Below are 18,084 nucleotides of genomic sequence, written 5' to 3' on the forward strand. Positions count from 1 at the left end.
CCTCCTAGAAAGTAAGGGGAAATGTCTGTGCGTGTTATGTAGCGAATGCCAACGGGTGGCAGGGGGGATCTGCTGCAGTCGTGAGCAGAGGATCCATGGTTCCCCTTCCTTCCCTCCTCCGTGGTTACAAAGCATGGATCCACATGGATCCTCAGGATTTTTGCATTGGGCTACTCCAAACTCACTGTCAGATCACATGTCTGTGGCCACAGCATGAACCACAAAAATCATATATCCACTATTTCGTTTAGAATATTTTTTTTCTTGTTTTTCTCCTCTAAAAACTACGTGCGTGTTATGGTCTGGTGCGTGTTATAGAGCGAAAAATACGGGTATATATATATTAGCTGTTTATGTGATATGTTTGTAAACTGCCTTGAGACTCATGCAAAAAGGGCAATTCATAAATTAATAAAGTAAATAGATAAGGTAGATATTTATTTAATTACTTATTTTATTTATATTCTGCCTTTCTCTCAGTGCAGGACTCAAGGCTGTTCACAGCATGAAATAAAATGAATGCAGCTAAAACACACACAATCAGTATAAATACTTTCTTTAAAAAAAGAAAGGAACACTATTAAAAACAACCACCACCAAAAGCACTTAAAACCATTTAAAAGTACAGAAAAGGGTGGGGGAGAAAATATACAACACCCACTCTCAGAAGTCTCAGCCACAACAAGCAGCTAGTGGCAAACTCTCCAAATAGAAAAAGGTATTTGCCTGCAGTTTGGGGGTTGTTATTAAAAGAACAGCATCAACATAGCATTTGGTTGCATTTCCCCATTCTGCTTGTGTGGTATGGGACATGTTTCTTCAATCCATGCGCAGCACATAAAGGTTGTTTTAAGGTTCTTTTCAAAATTCAGTTTTTTATTGAGTTTCATTCTGTTCAGAACTTAAAAGCTCCCCTTCCCCAATATCATCCGCACATTCACATGAGTGCATATTCATATTAAGGTTATTTTTCGTGATTCCCAAATGCACAGCTAGGTTAACTCCAATAAGAGCAATCCTGGGGGTGATTTGCCATGGAGAAAAAAGCAAGAGGACGACAGAGAGGGTCTGTTTTAGACACACTCATTCTGAGTCACAGTGCTGTTGAAAATGTCTGCTATAACCCCACTTGGATAGATGTTCTCACTTCCACCACTAGAGTGTGCATGAGCTTTGGAAGTTAGTCTTCATAGGCTTCCTCTTTGAATAATTAATTAAAAACACACGGCTTAAAAATTTAAATTCGGCACCTTTTTAGCAATTTCAGTGTAGATTTGACAGTTCTGGCAATTACTTTTATTTTTTTATTTTTAACCAAGCTAAGCGGGAATCCCACTTTTATGGCCTTCCCCGAAAAATCACACCTGCATTGTCTCTCTCTCTCTCTCCCACATGCCTGCCTGCCTTCCTCCATCCCACCTTGCCGTAAAAATTATGCACCAGATCTGACGATTTTAGTCCTACTGACAGCTGGTGTCATTTGTGAAACTTGAAGGATTTGCAAACAATCGCACAAAGGCCTACCCAGATCAAGAGCTGATCCCGAATATCCTGGCTAATGCAGCAATCACACTATGCTCTTTCTCTCTCACTTAATCCTACCCTCACACTATGGTTGTGGCCATTCCGCCCTTTCCTTTTTGAGATGGGAATCTCTCGAGCTTGTAATCCTCAAACTGACTCAAAGAGCTGCCTGGGAAAGCAGCTTTTGGCCAGAATTACCTGAAAGTTAGCTAGCCTGGGAGCCTGATTTGCATGCACCGCTGTCGTTTTGCGGAACGTGTTTGAGTAAATGATATTTCACCGCTGCAGCCGCAAAATGCCCCCTCCCCCATAACTTCACACACCCAAAATCCAGGATGACATCCTTCTCCCCTTGCTTGAGTGGCACGTCTTTTGTTTTAATAGGTCCCTTTTAAAAAAAAATTCACTTTCCAAGCAGCGAGCTTTTAAAGGCGCACAGGGAGGCGGTTTCCTCGTTTTCACCTATAAAGCAGGTCAGTTCTTAGCCGATTCATTCACCCATCTCGGTAACCTTTGGAATTATCCTGGGCTCTCTTCAGAACAGCGTGTGAGCAGCATAGCAATCAGATGAGCACACCTGCTGACATGCTCTGCCAGCACTTTATGCATTATAGATACCTTCAGCCAGACAAGTCTCTACAATAGAACGGCTGTCATCTTAATGCACCAGTGGCCTCTTTTTGGGGAATGCCGTCCGGGGTTAAGGTGGGGATTAGGGCCAGAGGGAGATACCCTCGTACCAAGTCAGACTGCCAGTCCATTTAGCCCAATATCGCAGGTGCTCATTGGTGGAGGCTCTCCAAGGTTTCAGGACGGGCTCTTTCCCCATAGACGGCAGGGGGTGAACCCGAGACCATTTACAGGGGCTCCACTCATAGCTGTCAAGTGTCCCTTATTTGGCGGGAAAGTCTCTTATCCCAGTGCTGTGTCCCGCTGCTGTCCCTTATTGATGATGTCCCTTAAATTTCCTGGGTTTCAAAGGAAGCAGCTCCTCTCCCTCCCTCCCTGCCGGCCAGGGAGGAGAGAGGCTCCAACTGTGTTGCTTGGCTGCGTTCCTCGCCCAATAAGGAGTCTAAGAACGACAGGGGGTGGAGCTTGCATGCCTTGTGCCGATCAAATCGGCCGCGTTGCCTGGGGACTCGCCTTTGCTCAGCGCTTCCCAGCGGAGAGGTGACGGTGGTTTTCCTTGCTGCATCCCCTTTGCCGGGTTGCTGTGCTGTGGGAACCACCGCTTGAGGCTTCGTTTGGCTGCTGGGTGGGCTTTCTGCCTTTGGCTCGGAGGGGCTCAGAAGTTGAACATACCTGTGCCTGGAAAATCCCTTATTTTCGAGGCTGCTGGTCCCTTATTTTCAAATCTGTAAGTTGACAGCTATGGCTCCACTCCTGGGCTACAGCTCCCCCCCCCCCCCAATGCTCCCACCTTAGAGTTTGGCTCATTGTATAAATGAAGCAACTTTCAACACACTTCAGGGCCTCTTTTGAATATGATGAGACGTTTGGGGTGGGAGAGCCTTGCAACTTTTAATCATGGAGGAGGGGCTTTCTGCTCCCCCCAAAAACCATTCATCTCTCTCATTGTTCACAGGTGATTGGACCAAGCATGAGTTTCTTGTCCGGTTGCCTTCAAAGCCCTGCACAGCCTTGCACCCTGCCTGAAACCCCATTCCAGAATACTCCATCAATGGATGGGAAGCCTTTTGCCCTCCAGATGAGGTTGGATTCCAGCTCCTGTCCTCCCTGACCATTGGGCATGCTGGCTGGGGATGAGATCATTTAGGCGCCACAGGTTCCCTGCCTCTCACCCATGTGGTTGCCTTTCTTTAACTCTCTCTTCAAAGCCTACTTTTTCCATGAAGTCTCTGACTCTTATTATTTATTATTCTTGTTGCTGTTTCACTTCCGTGCGCCCTGGCAGAAAATGAGCATGTTCTATGATTTATCACCTCCTTAAGGGAAACAGACCAGGCTTTTCTCCTTTGCTTAGAAAGAGAGATCCTTTATCCCATGTAATCTCTTGGAAAACAGGAAACATATTCTCTCTCATCAAGCCACCCCCGCTTGCTCCAGAATTCTTCAGGAAAGCTCAGAAGAAGAAAGACAGATTTCAGATTGAGCCAAGGAAGAACTCACTCTTCCTTGATCCTTACTGCAAAAGTGTGAGCACCTCTCTGTTAAGGCAGTAATAGGCTGGCACTTTAAAGAGCAGCAGTTCAGGCCATGTGAAGTTCTGCTACCTGCCACTGCTGGAAGTTGGCCGCATGTCACATTTACTGAGGTCTCAGCCCTGCTTTCCTTCTACAGAGGAGGAAAGTTCGCAAGATGCAGGAGGACTGGCGTGGCGGAGATTTTACAAAGAGGCACCAGCTTGAAATCAAAAGGAAGGCCAGGCTGTAGGTAACCCCACACTATTTACTTCTTTATACATGCAAATTCCACAATCATGCAAATGTTAGAAGACAGAAAGAACAATGGTTATGGTGGAAGCTTGCAGGACCTAAAAAACCACAGCAAAGGCCAGACTGGCAGTGTGGAAGGCACTGCAGTGCTGCTGGCATGACATGAAGCAGACCTAATGTGCTACATTAATGGGGTAAAGTTATGTGACATGCGGACATGATTATCCCATGTTTGTTGGCTTGCTGAGTTAGCACACCTAGGTAGTTCCTTGTGCAGTCGTACCTTGGATCTCAAACGCTTTGGCTCCCGAACAATCAAAACCAGGAAGTGAGCTTCCTGCAGCCAATCAGAAGCCGCACTTTGGTTTACGAACGTTTTGGAAGTCGAATGGACTTCGGGAACGGAGTCCGTTCGACTTCCAAGGTACGACTGTATACAAATAGAGGCTCTAATGAAATGCCACTTACAGCATAAGTGCATCTTGCACTGGGGTCCGGTTCCGGAGTGCTGCATATACTCAAAATTGTGTATACTCAAAGCAGCACCTGCATGAACATCCTTAGAAGAAGAAGAAGAAGAAGAGTTTGGATTTGATATCCCGCCTTTCACTCCCCTTCAGGAGTCTCAAAGCGGCTAACATTCTCCTTTCCCTTCCTCCCCCACAACAAACACTCTGTGAGGTGAGTGGGGCTGAGAGACTTCAGAGAAGTGTGACTGGCCCAAGGTCACCCAGCAGCTGCATGTGGAGGAGCGGAGACTCGAACCCGGTTCCCCAGATTACAAGACTACCGCTCTTAACCACTACACCACACCAGCTGCACCCCTCCCCAGAAGACCGTGGGGCCATCTGGAACAGTGGGAGGTGGTGGGGCTGCAAGGGGAGGGGGGAAAATCAATGGAAACCACCCCCCATTCACCCATGGGAGTGGAGCGAGGGCCTGCAGTGGAGTAACTCATCACCACTTGGGATCCAGGCCAAAAGTTTTGAACTATTTATAGCAGCCTTTCTCAACCTGTGGGTCCCCAGATGTTGTTGAACTACAACTCCCATCACCCCTAAGCTAGCAAGGCCAGAGCTCAGGGATGATGGGAGTTGTAGTCCAACAACATCTGGGGACCCACAGGTTGAGAACCGCTGATTTATAGGATTCCCTGGATGTAGACCTTAGCTAGCTTGAGAGGGACATGGCAACATTGGGACACCACCAGAAGTCAGAGGGAAGTTTAAACATTGACTTCCTGAAGGCCTATGAACTGCTGGTACACACAATTGTGAAAACACACAAACACCAAGGCGGGTGGGGATGGGTTTCAGCCACATGGCTGTGCCAATGAAAGTCAACGGGAAAAATGATTGCGCATAAACAATTACAATATGCTAATCCATGCAAAGCTATTGTAACGGATTAACGTTCGTTAACATGGCTGCTGAGGTAGTATTTGGGACTGTCAACGGTAGCAAGGCATTGGGGAAGGGAAATAGTCTCCTGACCTAAGTTTTTGTATAAAAGAAGCCTATGCACAAATTTACTTGGTGATAAAACATTACCTTTAAAGGAAATCGCTGAAAGTCTGTCCAGGCAGAGAGGGCACTTGCAAACAAAGGAATAAACAATTGTACGCTTCCCCTTGGATTGGCACCACCTTGACCATGTTGAGAGCACAACAAGGCCCCTCTATTCTGATGAATAAAATAATAATAATAATAATAATAATAATAATAATAATAATAATAATAATAATAATTTATTTATACCCCGCCACTCCGGGCGGCTCCCAAATCGAGTGTTAAAAATACAGCATTAAATATTAAAAACTTCCCTAAACAGGGCTGCCTTCAGATGTTTTTTAAAGGGAAGATAGCTACTTATTTCCATTTCCTTCACATCTGAAGGGAGGGCATTCCACAGGGCAGGTGCCACTACCGAGAAGGCCCTCTGTCTGGTTCCCTGTAACCTCACTTCTCGCAATGAGGGAACCGCCAGAAGGCCCTCGGCGCTGGATCTCAGTGTCAGGGCTGAACGATGGGGGTGGAGACGCTCTTTCAGGTATAGAATGCATTTGGGGCATACAAGCAAGCAAAAGGGAAGCCCTCTTTGTAGACATCCTTATAGGGAATAACACTCAAGCAGAGCTGTGCTGAGTAACCCCTCCCACTTGAACCCACATGCAGATGCTTAACACTTGTACAGACTTCCACATAATCTGGAACCCTGAGCAGCCAAGGTTCTAGATCACATGGGAGTCTCCTGCCTTCCTGCAGTTATTTACGTTCTCCATGTGGATGCCAGGGGATCCACTACTGAGGGCAGCCCAGTTTCCCATGTGTATGTGCTTACTGTGAGCAGAACACCCTAACAGTAGAGACGATTTTGGGGAGTGGGTAGTCTAGGAATCCAAATGCTATTATCTGGGCACCTTTATTTCCTTTTGCCCAAGTTTACACGTTGGACAGCAGTGGGGGAAGGGGACCAGGCCACCTAATTGCACAGATCTGCTTTGAGATATAATAGGACATTAGCAGTGGGCGCGATGCATTCGGGAAAAGCTGAAAGGCAGCCTGTCTTCATAACTTCGCATTTTACTGCAGCGTTCTTGCTTCCACTGCCCACCGCCCTCCAATTATACACATGCAATGAGTTTAGCTGGTGTCATTTTATCACTAAGCCCCAAATGTGTTCAGAACAAAAGCCATCAAGACAACTTAGCTCAAGTGTGCTGCTATTTGCAGGGAGAAAACCCATCTGAATAACTGTGATTGTTTGTACATACTATAAGCTTGGCAATAGCTTCAGGGATGAAGTTGGCTGTAGATCAACACAAAATCCCTAGGGTGATAGCCAGGATTTGTTGAAAACAGACCAGCATATAAACTCGTACAACGTAGTAATTTTACCATATGCTCATAATTAAAAAGCTTTTTATTGCTCTAGCTCGAAGAACATTTACAGATTAGCAGGAGTATGTACAACTTCTGAAACGATCCTTTCCAAAACAGGAAAAAAGGCTAGGCTTATCCTAACTTGAGACACTGAGTGTTGAAGCTGTCGCCCTCCTTGAGAGCCACAGCTTCAAGCAGAGCCTGCTTCTTCTGCATGCTGCGAGAGGACTCAAGTTCGTACATGGTTGTCAAATTGAAAAGGACGCTCTCGTGGAGGTAGTTCCGAGGGTCCTGCTGAACCATTCCTTCCAGCTGCCGGAGGGAATCCTTCAGTTTCCCCAGATAAAGCAGACAAACTGCGGCATTGTTGTTCGCCTAGAGAAAAGGTACATTAAATTCACCCATGGAACAAAAAAAACCAATGCCCTTCAAGATATTAATTCTAAGCACACGGTAATTTGCTCTTTCCTTCCGAGCACGCTAGAGGGTCAGTCCTTAGAATATTGTCTGTTTGCCAAAAGTCTTGCAAAGAAACTTGAAATGGAGACCAGGCACCAGTATCACTTAAGCCAGTGTTTCCCAAACTTGGGCCTCCAGCTGTTTTTGGACAACAGTTCCCATCATCCCTGACCACTGGTCCTGCTAGCTAGGGATCATGGGAGTTGTAGTCCAACAACCCAACTTTGGGAAACACTGACCCAAGCAATACTGCTCTGCGTCATTCATTTGCTTCAATGAGGTTTGCATAAAAAACCCAACCATCCTAAAGCGCTGAGAAACGTTACTGAAAAGTGTTGTTCTTGTAAAATTTACTGATTCCCGGGAGCAATGTCTTGCCTATGCCATGTTCATTTGTGCAACGTTAAGTACAGTTTGGGGCAGCGGACTCTAGAGTAGGAATGAGGAACTGGCGGTGCTCCAGAGGTTGTTGGACTCAAAACTCCCATCAGCATGGTGGGAGTTACAATCTAGCAACATCTGGAGGACCATTAATTCCCCATCCCTGCTCTCAAAGGATGCCGTTTTAGAAGCCTATGATTTAACTGTAAGACATATCCTACCACAGCATTGGATGGGTCAACCTTCAAAATCTCTGTGAAGAATTTGTGAGCTTCTGCAAAGTTATTCTGACCAAGATGGAGGAATGCTCTGGAATACAAGAGAAAAAGAGAGTGTGCTCCTTTAGAAGATGAAAGTTACTTAAGAAAACGCAAAGTAACAAAGACATTATAAAAGGTGACGGGTCATCCTCGTTTCCTCAAATTTCTGAGTGCTCTTGGCCACTGATCTTCATCATGGGGCCTTGATATTACAATTTAGATTTCAGATTAAATGCGTAGGTCCTTGTCTAGAATACTATACGTATATGTGCTGGCTAACAGGTTTCCTGCATTAAATCCTTTTAATTTGAAATATAGTTAAAACATTTTAAGTGTACACCTAAATAATGGATGTGTGAACCGAAGAACTTTTTCCAGCCCAATTCTAAGCATATTTAATCGGCAGTAAGTAGGGATGTCAGAGAATTCCAATGAAAACAGAAAGGGAAGTGGAAACTGCCAAAGTTTGCTTATTTATCCCATGTTTGGAACAGAAATCAATCCAGCAAATACAATAGGTTTTCAGTTTGGTTGTTGCTTTCAGCCTGATAACTGTATTCCCCACTCCCATTTGCACTCTGTGTCTTTGCATTGAAACGAATGAGGTAGAATACTGCAAAGACAAACTTCTTTATGTAATTAATCACATAAGTAATGTAATTTTCAAACAGCGAGACAACTAATGTAGTTTCTAGAGGAAGGCGAATTGCAGCAGAACAGAAACACTGTTGCCTAAATCAAATATAGGGTGAAACAGAAAGCAGTGCCTTCCTATACCCCTAGTAGTAAGTTACACAGAGTGAGGGATAGCTCAGTTAGTAGAGTGTGAGACTCTTAATCTCAGGGCTGTGGGTTCGAGCCCCACGTTGGGCAAAAGATTTCTGTATTACATGGGGTTGGACTATATGATCCTTGTGGTTCCTTTCAACTATGATTCTATGAATGGGACTTCCTTATAAGCACATATAGGACCACAGCATTAAGCTATGCTGGAGAGTGATTTGAAGAGAAAGGTTTGGAGTGGACAAGAAATACTCTTCAAGTCAGCTCTTGTAACAAAGGAACTAGAACTCCGTCAATCTAAGATAACATGACTACACCATGTTATACAGATCTCAAGGGCTGGTAGATGCCAATCAGTCTTTCTTCTGACAGTTGTAGTTACATAAAAGAGAAATGAAGAGAAAGGGGCATTCTCTTGGGCCCCTTAATGTTCACAGTGCATTCTTTGCAAAATCATGTTTAAGATTAATTTAGCTTTTTTACATTTCCCACCTGTTCATTAAAACCATAATTTGGTTCTTCAGCCCATCCAATTTCTGAGTCACTTTCTCGACGTCTTGAAAATACTTTTCAGCCATTTTTATGTCTCCAATCTGGGTGGCACACACAAAAAAATATTATAAGAAACATTTGCTGCAATTAACAAAGCACACCAGGGAGGCATCAAAAAGGTAGGCTTTCATACAAAAATACCTTTCTGCACTGGGCGGGGGAAGAAGGAACGTACAAGGAATATGAACAACAAGAAGTAGTCAAAAATACATGTGACTAAGATTAGTCATTTTGCCTCAAAATTATAAGGATGCCGTTCCATTAAAACTTTTCACCTAGAAATTGATTCAAGATATTATTGCAGAATCAGAACTCAGAAATATTTTTCTTTCTTTCTTTCTTTTTAAAAAAGGATTAAATTGATATATGCCTTCCACAACCACAATGACTAAGGAAAGTTAGGAGATGTGCTGAAATCCCGACTTACAGGAGCAGCATGTTTTTCTTTGGTTATAGAGCAAGCTCTTACTCTTTTGTAATGACACAAATACTTCGCTCTGAATTTAGCATCGATCAGGCAAGCTTTCAGCTTTCCTGCTTCCAGATGCTTAATATCATTACTCATTTAAGGATGTACTGGTTTCTTTCTAAAAAACAAAATAAATAAAAACAAGTGGGTGATATCCAACTAAGACATACATAAAGCAGACCCGAACTTCCTGTTACTTAATTCCATTGACTTCAGCAGGTCTATTCTGAATATGACTAACACTGGATTATAACCTAATCCACCCCCCAGCCCCTCATTTGAAACACTGCTCTGAATAGTGGACAGGAACGTAACTTCAGAAGGGATAGCCAATCAATGATCTGCACGTCCATCTTTTGCTGGAAAGAGGGAGAATTGCTCCTCAGCTCAATACCCTTGAGCAAGGTTGCACAAATCTGATTCAAATTATGCACAACTGTGTACACCCCAAGTTTCCTGCAGCCTGATTTAGGCAGTGGCTTTCATGCAAACCATAGTTTACACAGCACTTGCCATTTATAGCATGTTCCTTTTCTTAGGTTCACCAGTTTCTTGGAAAGGGGAAGAAGTTGTTCTTTTGCGACTGGAAAGCTCAACGTCGTCTTCAATTGATGAGGAAAAGAAAAATGAGACCACTTTCCAGTACAAGTTTTTGTGTGCAGTGAAGAAAGGAAATGAGATAGAGAGAGAGGTGTTGCCACAGAGCTTTTTTTGAGGGGGGGGGCATGAAATGCACTGTACAATTCCCACTTTATCTTCAACGCAAGAAAGGGTGGAGAGTTGTGAGTTCCAGGATTGCTGCTGGAAGGAATGAGTGATCAGGCCAAGACAGGGCTGTACATCTCGTAACCCTGCCAGCAGCCCCTGGGTCATATACTGTTAGCCTGCCAGGTTTTCTGCACAGTCCAAACAGGGAGAAAAACCAGGAGGCTTTTTTAAAGCCTCAGGCAGCCTGTCACACAAAATTATAGGGCTGCATTCAGCTTGATGAATAGTAAGCTACCTCTGCCACCCTAGAAGCAAAGAGTTCACTGTCCATCTCCTATAGCTCCCTGTACGTTTCCGAGCACAATTCAAAGTGTTGGTGCTGACCTTTAAAGCCCTAAATGGCCTTGGTCCAGTATATCTGAAGGAGCGTCTCCACCCCCATCGTTCTACCCGGACACTGAGGTCCAGCACCGAGGGCCTTCTGGCGGATCCCTCGCTGCGAGAAGCCAAGTTACAGGGAACCAGGCAGAGGGCCTTCTCGTTAGTGGCGCCCGCCCTGTGGAACGCCCTCCCATCAGATGTCAAAGAGAACAACAACTACCAGACTTTTAGAAGACATCTGAAGGCAGCCCTGTTTAGGGAAGCTTTTCATGTTTGATGTATTACAGTATTTTAATATTTTGTTGGAAGTTGCCCAGAGTGGCTGGGAAAGCCCAGCCAGATGGGCGGGGTATAAATAATAAATAATAATAATAGTTATTACTACTACTACTACTACTACTACTACTACTACGTCCAACCCCAGGTTCCAAGTATTTTGCAGTTCTGGGAGTGTATGAAGAAGTCATTTTGCAGCAGGGCCTCTGTCCCAATATCAGCATCTACAGGTTTTTGCAAATGCTGATGGAACTTGTTTTCTCTGCAACTTAATTGTAAGAGGACTCGGGTCTGGGGCACTGGCTTCAGCACTTTTTGATGTCGAATGCTATGTACTTAAATATTCCCCGGGTGGGATTTCACTGCTGCATTACATTTTATTTAAATGGTGGTTCTCTCCCATCCTTGCCCACCACCTCAGGGAAATGCTGGGATTTACATTCTCTCTCTCTCTCTCTCTCTCTCTCTCTCTCTTGCACACCCACACACCCACCCACCCACCCACCCACCAAATTTCATCAGACATGACAAGGCAAGTATCGTTTTGGAATTTAACAACGCATAAGACAGTGAAACACTGACAAGGGAGAAAAGGCAACGTCTCTGGTGCCGCCCCCCCAAACCATGTCGAGGAACAGCCGCGTTTTCAGCTGCCGCTGTTCCAAGGTTATATAAGGCAGGCCAATAGGTTTCTCGTGCTTTGTCTTCATTTTTTTGCGGCACTTGAAGGAAAAAGGCCCCCTTCTGACAGTAAAAACCACTAATTCAAGAATATCCAATAATCTCTCTTCCCTCAAGGCCCCCTGTAACAGCAAACACCGAGGAAGACAAGATTCCCTTCAGAGCCCGTTAACATTGCTCTTTGAATTGGACAGACAGATTGCTCCTCTGAGACACGCGCCACTCTCCTTGCATTCTCCCCAAGGTTGGGCATGTTGTCTTTGCAGCAAGCCCAGCCTCTGATGAACCTCAGAGCAAGAGAGCGTAGCCAGGAAGTGAACTCTGCTCTCTTGTGCGCTCCACTGAGACCCAGAACAGCCAGCTGCTATGGAAAGGACTTACAAGTCATCAATAAATGTAACATAAACAGGCACAAACTATTTTTTCCTAACACATCTCTACTTTATGTTTTAATAACCTTATTTGATATACTCCCAATTATTTCAATGCTTCTCCAGCTGCAGACAGCCTTCAAATACCAACCATTTAATGATGGATAGAGAGAGAGATAGCTGAGTTATTATACTTAATTCGAAAAGCTTAAAGGTAAAGGGACCCCTGACCATTAGGTCCAGTCGTGACCGACTCTGGGGTTGCGGCGCTCATCTCGCTTTATTGGCTGAGGGAACCGGTGTACAGCTTCTGGGTCAAGTGGCCAGCATGACTAAGCCGCTTCTGGCGAACCAGAGCAGTGCACAGAAACGCCTTTTACCTTCCCGCCGGAGCGGTACCTATTTATCTACTTGCACTTTAACGTGCTTTCGAACTGCTAGGTTGGCATGAGAAGGGACCGTGCAACGGGAGCTCACCCCGTTGCGGGGATTCGAACCGCCGACCTTCTGATCGGCAAGTCCTAGGCTCTCTGGTTTAACCCACAGCGCCACCCGCGTCCCCTTTCGAAAAGCTTACTGCCAGGGAAAACATACAATGGTCCCATCACGAATGGGAGTAGCAAACCACAATCTCCGACCTAAAGAGTTTGGTCTGAAGCAGAGTTCGTGGTTTGTTTCACTTCAAACAAGGCCATGATGTGAAAGCAAAGCTTGTTGGGTGTGAAAGAAGCCATGATCCCCAGTTGGGATGTAAGGCCAACAATTACATTAGGGATCATGGTTTGTTGCTCCAATTCATGGAGGAGTGAAGGGTTTATTTCGAGGTATGGATTGGGTCATAGCGTGGTATGGTGACTGGCTATTGGAAAGTAGGCCTTTCCAGTGATGGTGTCTGGCTGTGGAATGCTCTCCCCAGAGAGAGGCAAATCTGGCTTCTTACTAGGCTGTCATTTTGGTGCCAAAAGGCCTTATTTTCTCAGGCTTTTTGGTCTGCTTTAGTTGCCCCATGAACACTGTTACAGTTGTACCTTGGAAGCCAAACGCCTTACTAGTCCATTGTTTTGGCTCCCGAACGCCACAAAGCCAGAAGTGAGTGTTCCGGTTTGCAAACATTCTTTGGAAGCTGAATGTCCGACGCAGCTTCCGATTGCGTGCAGGAAGCTCCTGCAGCCAATCAGAAGCTGCGCCTTGGTTGTAAAAACGTTTTCGGAAGCCGAACAGACAACCAAGCTACGACTGTATTGGGGTGGTTCTTTATAAATATTCTTGATGAATATTTAAATCTTGCCATTTAAGTGATAAAAAGAAACCCTGAACAACAGAAAAGGAGGGAAACAATATCCGAAGAAGAGGAATAGACTGCCTTGTCATGTACGAGTTTTATAAAGAGCTCAAACTTCAAAGTAGGATGCCCAGAACTCTTAAGCACGTGCTTCGATTCAGAGCCGCTCTGTCAATGACTGATGGGCTGTGGCTTGACAAAAGTGCAGAAGAGCAAGCTAACCATCCATGGGCAATGGAATGGGGCATCTAGGTATTCTCTCCCGCCATTGTGGTGTGGCAGACCTCTCTCCTCTTGGAAGACAGGAGGGGCATGGAGAGTAAAGAGCTAAAGAACAATAAGTGCCGATTGGTGCTGAAGACAACCACTAATGTTTTTTAAAGGGCTACAGCAGGACAATGGCAGAAAATTCAAGTGGCTCATGCTGGGAATCTGCCCACTGTGAAACTGTGTGTTCTCTCTTTTGCACACGCTCCCACTCCCACTCCCGTTCGTCTTGAGGGCCACTAGCCTGAATACTAAACTGCAAGTTGCAGAATTGGAAGATTCACCCGTTTCCATGTACAAAGAGAGAAATGTGAATTATGTGTGTCACCCCATTGCAAACTGACTGGATGTACATTTAATTTATAGCAGAGGGGGGAAAATGTGTCAAGTGAGAAACGTCTCTTCAAAGCACAGCTTACCAAATATCAAGTATCATTTTAATGAGACACGGGCTTTGTTGTTTAGACTATTACATGCTCCTTTCAGCAGAGTTTGGCAGTACCGGTGGTGCCTGGTAACCTACAAACAGCATTATTATGCTCTGGATGGAATAATAATTGAAATGCTCAAGAAAGGCAAGGGAGAAAGTGTCAGGCAAATAAAGACGAGAACGTTCTTCCCAAACTTCCTTACATGCCTTATCAAGTTTTGTATTCTCAGTTGCCATTTAATTAGCCATCTCTGTTCAGACCTTTGGGTGTTAACTCAACCTTCTGAACTGTTGAGTTTCCCATTGTACCATTTGGTTAATAACCAACACATCAAACTATATACAAGCAGGGGACTTTTATCGCGCTCAAATATTTGTTCTATTGTGGTCAAGAAGGGCTGTCACTTGGGCTTTATTCAGAATCAAGTATATACCTGCAGGAAAATCCTCCCAATTCCACTCAACAGCTGAGGCTCTTGCTCCGGGTAATATTTGATGACTGTGTGATATGTCTCCACAGCAAGCACGTAGTCCTAGGGGGTAGAAAGCACACACAGAGAGATGCAAGGTCAGCAGTTGCTCTTTGCTCTATGCACGCAGCAAATGCATGATAAACAGATGGAAGCAACGTAGTTTAAAGATAGAAAAAAATAGGATGGTTGAAAACACAAGGAAAGGGTTGCCCCTGTCTATGACTAAATGCTGCTCTACTGGATTTAGCAGGGTTAAGGGAAGACACTTGGATTGTACAAGAAGATGCACGACCAGGTTGAAGACCTCACCCATTACGTGAGCAATGGGACAGCTGTGAATACAAAGGAGACTTGAAATAAAACCAAAATATCTCTGCCCCCCCCTCAAAGCAGAACCAAATATATCTGCCCACTAAGCAACAGCTTTGTATTTGCCAAAATCATGCACAATGGGCGTACGTGTACACATACACACACACACTTCCTTCACCATCTTTCTGTTTGGCAAGTGAAGCCTTCTGCACAGCCAAGTCAGATAGACTGCCAATGTTCTAAAAATTCCTCTTGCTGGGAAAACAGCCACTGCTCTTATGATGAGGGAACAGCCACAATGGCTAGATGAAGGGAATTTTAAAAGGAGCTCAGGGCAAACGGATGGGGATTTAGCAAACAAGTAGGGATTCCTCCCACATTAACACTTAATGTTTTTGAAGAGATGATTGTCAAAGAATGCTTTCAGAACGTTTGTTTGCTTCCTGGGTGTGGCTTCTTGATTGATAGGTCTTGGTCTTGATTTAAATGTACAAATAATGAAAAAAAATAACTAAACTTAAGCTCAGCGCAGAAACAACAATGCAGAGAAGCATTATAACACATTGGGAGGGGGGCAATGTTTTTTAGCATTCCTAAGCCAACACATTCCTAAGGCTCAGAACATGTTTTAACATAACACAACAAACCAATAGATACATATAACGTAACTTTAAATGCTTAACCCTGACCAAATATGAGAGATGCTACAAAGGTTCTGGGCATTTAACACAATGGCTCAACCAGTTCTATGCAATGGCTTTGACCACTAAATAACCCGTGAACCCATTCAAAGGACTCCATACACTAGCCTGCGTACAATCTAATAAAAATAATTAAATAATTTTATTATTAATACCCTGCCCATCTGGCTAGGTTGTCCCAGCTTCTCTGGCTGGTTTTTGACACACATATAAAAACATAATAAAACATCAAACATGAAAAACTTCCCTATACAGGGCTGCCTTCAGATGTCTTCTAAAGGTTGGATAGCTATTCATCTCCTTGGCATCTGATGGGAGGGCGTTCCACAGGGTGGGTGCCACTACTGAGAAGGCCCTCTGCCTGGTTCCCTGCAGCTTCACTTCTACAGAACTGGAGGCGGCATACCTTTAACAGCTGCTGAGATCATGAATGGGGGAAGTGTTGCTGCATTTTGGTCCTGCTTGTGAACTTCTCAGAGAAGTATCTGGTTGGTCACTGAGGGAACAGGGTGCCGGACTAAACGGGTCTTTGGTTCAATCCAGCAGGGCTTGTCTAATGATTTCCCTTTTCTGTTCCCGGAGCTCCTTCTGAAGGTCTGAGCTCAGGAGTAGGCTCGGGGCTAGCTGTGGTCATAAAGTCGGGAAAGGGTCTTCAAAGCCATTCTGCACTTCCAAGCGCTCCTCATTCAACGGTTTTGAATTCAGAAATTTATTCTGGCTGCTCCCTCCCCAAGGAGCCAATAGATAATTGGGTGGTATATTTAATGAAAAACAATGAAAATAAAAATCAATCTTGCCAACTCTCTTTTTCTTCACCACCCCACAATCAAGATGCTTCCATGCTTTATCGTAGTCACACTAGACTGAGATGTGAAGCCAAAAAAAACTACTGCATTTTGAAGCAGACCTGCCAAATGTTTCTGAGAAGGGGATATATCCTATCAAATAGAAGAGCAAGTTTAATGAACATTAAAATTTGACTCCATTTGAATACTATATTCAGCTGCAGGGCAGAAAGCTGGAAGTCCTTGTATTCTTCTTTATCTTTCTTCCCCTAATCTTTCTTCTCTCTCGTCTCTCAATTTCTCTTTCTTTAGGTTTTCCCTTTTCTTGTCCTTTCTTCTTTCTGCCTACGTTCTTTTTTACACTACGTAGCTGTTTTATATCAGTGCATTATTTAAAAAATACTTTGTAATGGGTATGTATTTTTGTATATCTCTGAATAAGTATCAATAAATAAATTCTAAAAACAACTGACTAAGAGTGGCCAAAACAACTCTAAACTTCAACGCTGATGTCAAGGACAAACTTTAAGCAGCACTTTAGAATCCAGTTACATGGGCTTCATCCCACCAAAATTGCTGGTCTTAAGAAAATAAGTTGGGGCGCAGAATGGCAGCCCTTGCCTGTGTACTGATTTAGTCATCAATGGAACAGTTCCAGGAATTCAAGAAGGAATACAGTGGATATGACAGCCTCCAGAAGCATTTTTTTCTGTTATTTGTGTGGCAACAGCAAGAGACAGGCTGTAGCCAAGTGGTATTACTGCAGCATAATTTAAGAAAGATTTATGATGTATGTCTCCTTTAAATTAGAAGACAGAGGCTCTAAATCAAGCAAGAGTCCTTAGGCATCAGCCTCAAGCCTGACTAGGTCAAGCAACTCTCCTTTCTCTGCTGTTTTGGTTTCTTGAGATCCAAATGCCAAAAAAGAGAGAGAAAACGAACAAGTTTCTGTCTTAAGAGTCTATTAATAGCCAGCAATATGAAAGGGAAAATAAATTTAAGCAAAAACTGAAAAGCAAACCTTTACAAGAACAGTTCAAACATCTATGTTTTTAAATGCAGGGCAGTATTTCCAAAGTGTTTAACAATTTAAACCAGGCAAAAAAACACACACACAAGTGAACTAATGTATATAGCTCTCTTCACACTTACCTTTCTAGTAGTACTGGAAGTAAAATTGAAAGCATACGTTTTTCACTTATTTCCCACTATGAAGCAATGATCATCAGCGATATATGTAACAATTATTACATCCGCTCATGACATGCACATTCCTTCTACATGTAGAACAGACAGAGTCTCAACTCAGACATGCTCTCTGATGTGGTACAGTCCTTAAATATTGGACCACTTATATGAAAAGTTGTTGTCAGCATCTGCCTCTCTAGGGAAAACCAATATATTAGGGCTTCTAGCCAAATACAAGATGAGCATACATGTGGTTGTCCCACATCCTTTCATGAGACAGTACATATTTGTAAAGAGACTATACCATGTGCCTTTCCTAAACATCTGAATCAGCTGTGTGTGGTCTGGACTTCTCAAGATGCGACAATGGAGGGCAAGGGAGAATGTTTCCTTCGGAAGGCATGAGCCACCAAGAACTTGCTCGTTTTGCTAAAGAAAATGCCTTTGGAAATCGCAGACCCAGAGTAAGGTAAAGGGGACCCCTGACCATTAGGTCTAGTTGTGGACAACTCTGGGATTGCGG

At 44.1% G+C, this 18,084-nt stretch overlaps 1 protein-coding gene and 1 long non-coding RNA gene across 8 annotated transcripts in view; both read right to left on the reverse strand.

Moving 5' to 3' along the window:
- LOC309528335 overlaps window positions 1–18,084 on the reverse strand; it is a 250,040-nt gene that overhangs the window by 11,659 nt on the left and 220,297 nt on the right. The gene's annotated exons all lie outside the window — the stretch shown is intronic.
- Window positions 6,825–18,084, reverse strand: part of TRAPPC12 (trafficking protein particle complex subunit 12) — a gene marked incomplete at its 5' end in the record, with an annotated part of 55,550 nt that continues 44,290 nt past the window's right edge. For 6 of the 7 annotated variants that reach the window (XM_082215507.1, XM_082215513.1, XM_082215510.1 and 3 more), the window contains 4 exons: window positions 6,825–7,177; window positions 7,864–7,951; window positions 9,178–9,278; window positions 14,537–14,635. In XM_082215507.1, coding sequence (XP_082071633.1) covers window positions 6,935–7,177; window positions 7,864–7,951; window positions 9,178–9,278; window positions 14,537–14,635 — 531 coding nt within the window. In that variant the 3' untranslated portion in view covers window positions 6,825–6,934. The remainder of the gene's footprint in view (window positions 7,178–7,863; window positions 7,952–9,177; window positions 9,279–14,536; window positions 14,636–18,084) is intronic. The other variant, XM_082215508.1, reaches the window with a different exon arrangement.

The sequence above is a fragment of the Podarcis vaucheri genome (assembly GCF_965113315.1).
Source record: "Podarcis vaucheri genome assembly, chromosome: 3".
NCBI lineage: Eukaryota > Metazoa > Chordata > Lepidosauria > Squamata > Lacertidae > Podarcis > Podarcis vaucheri.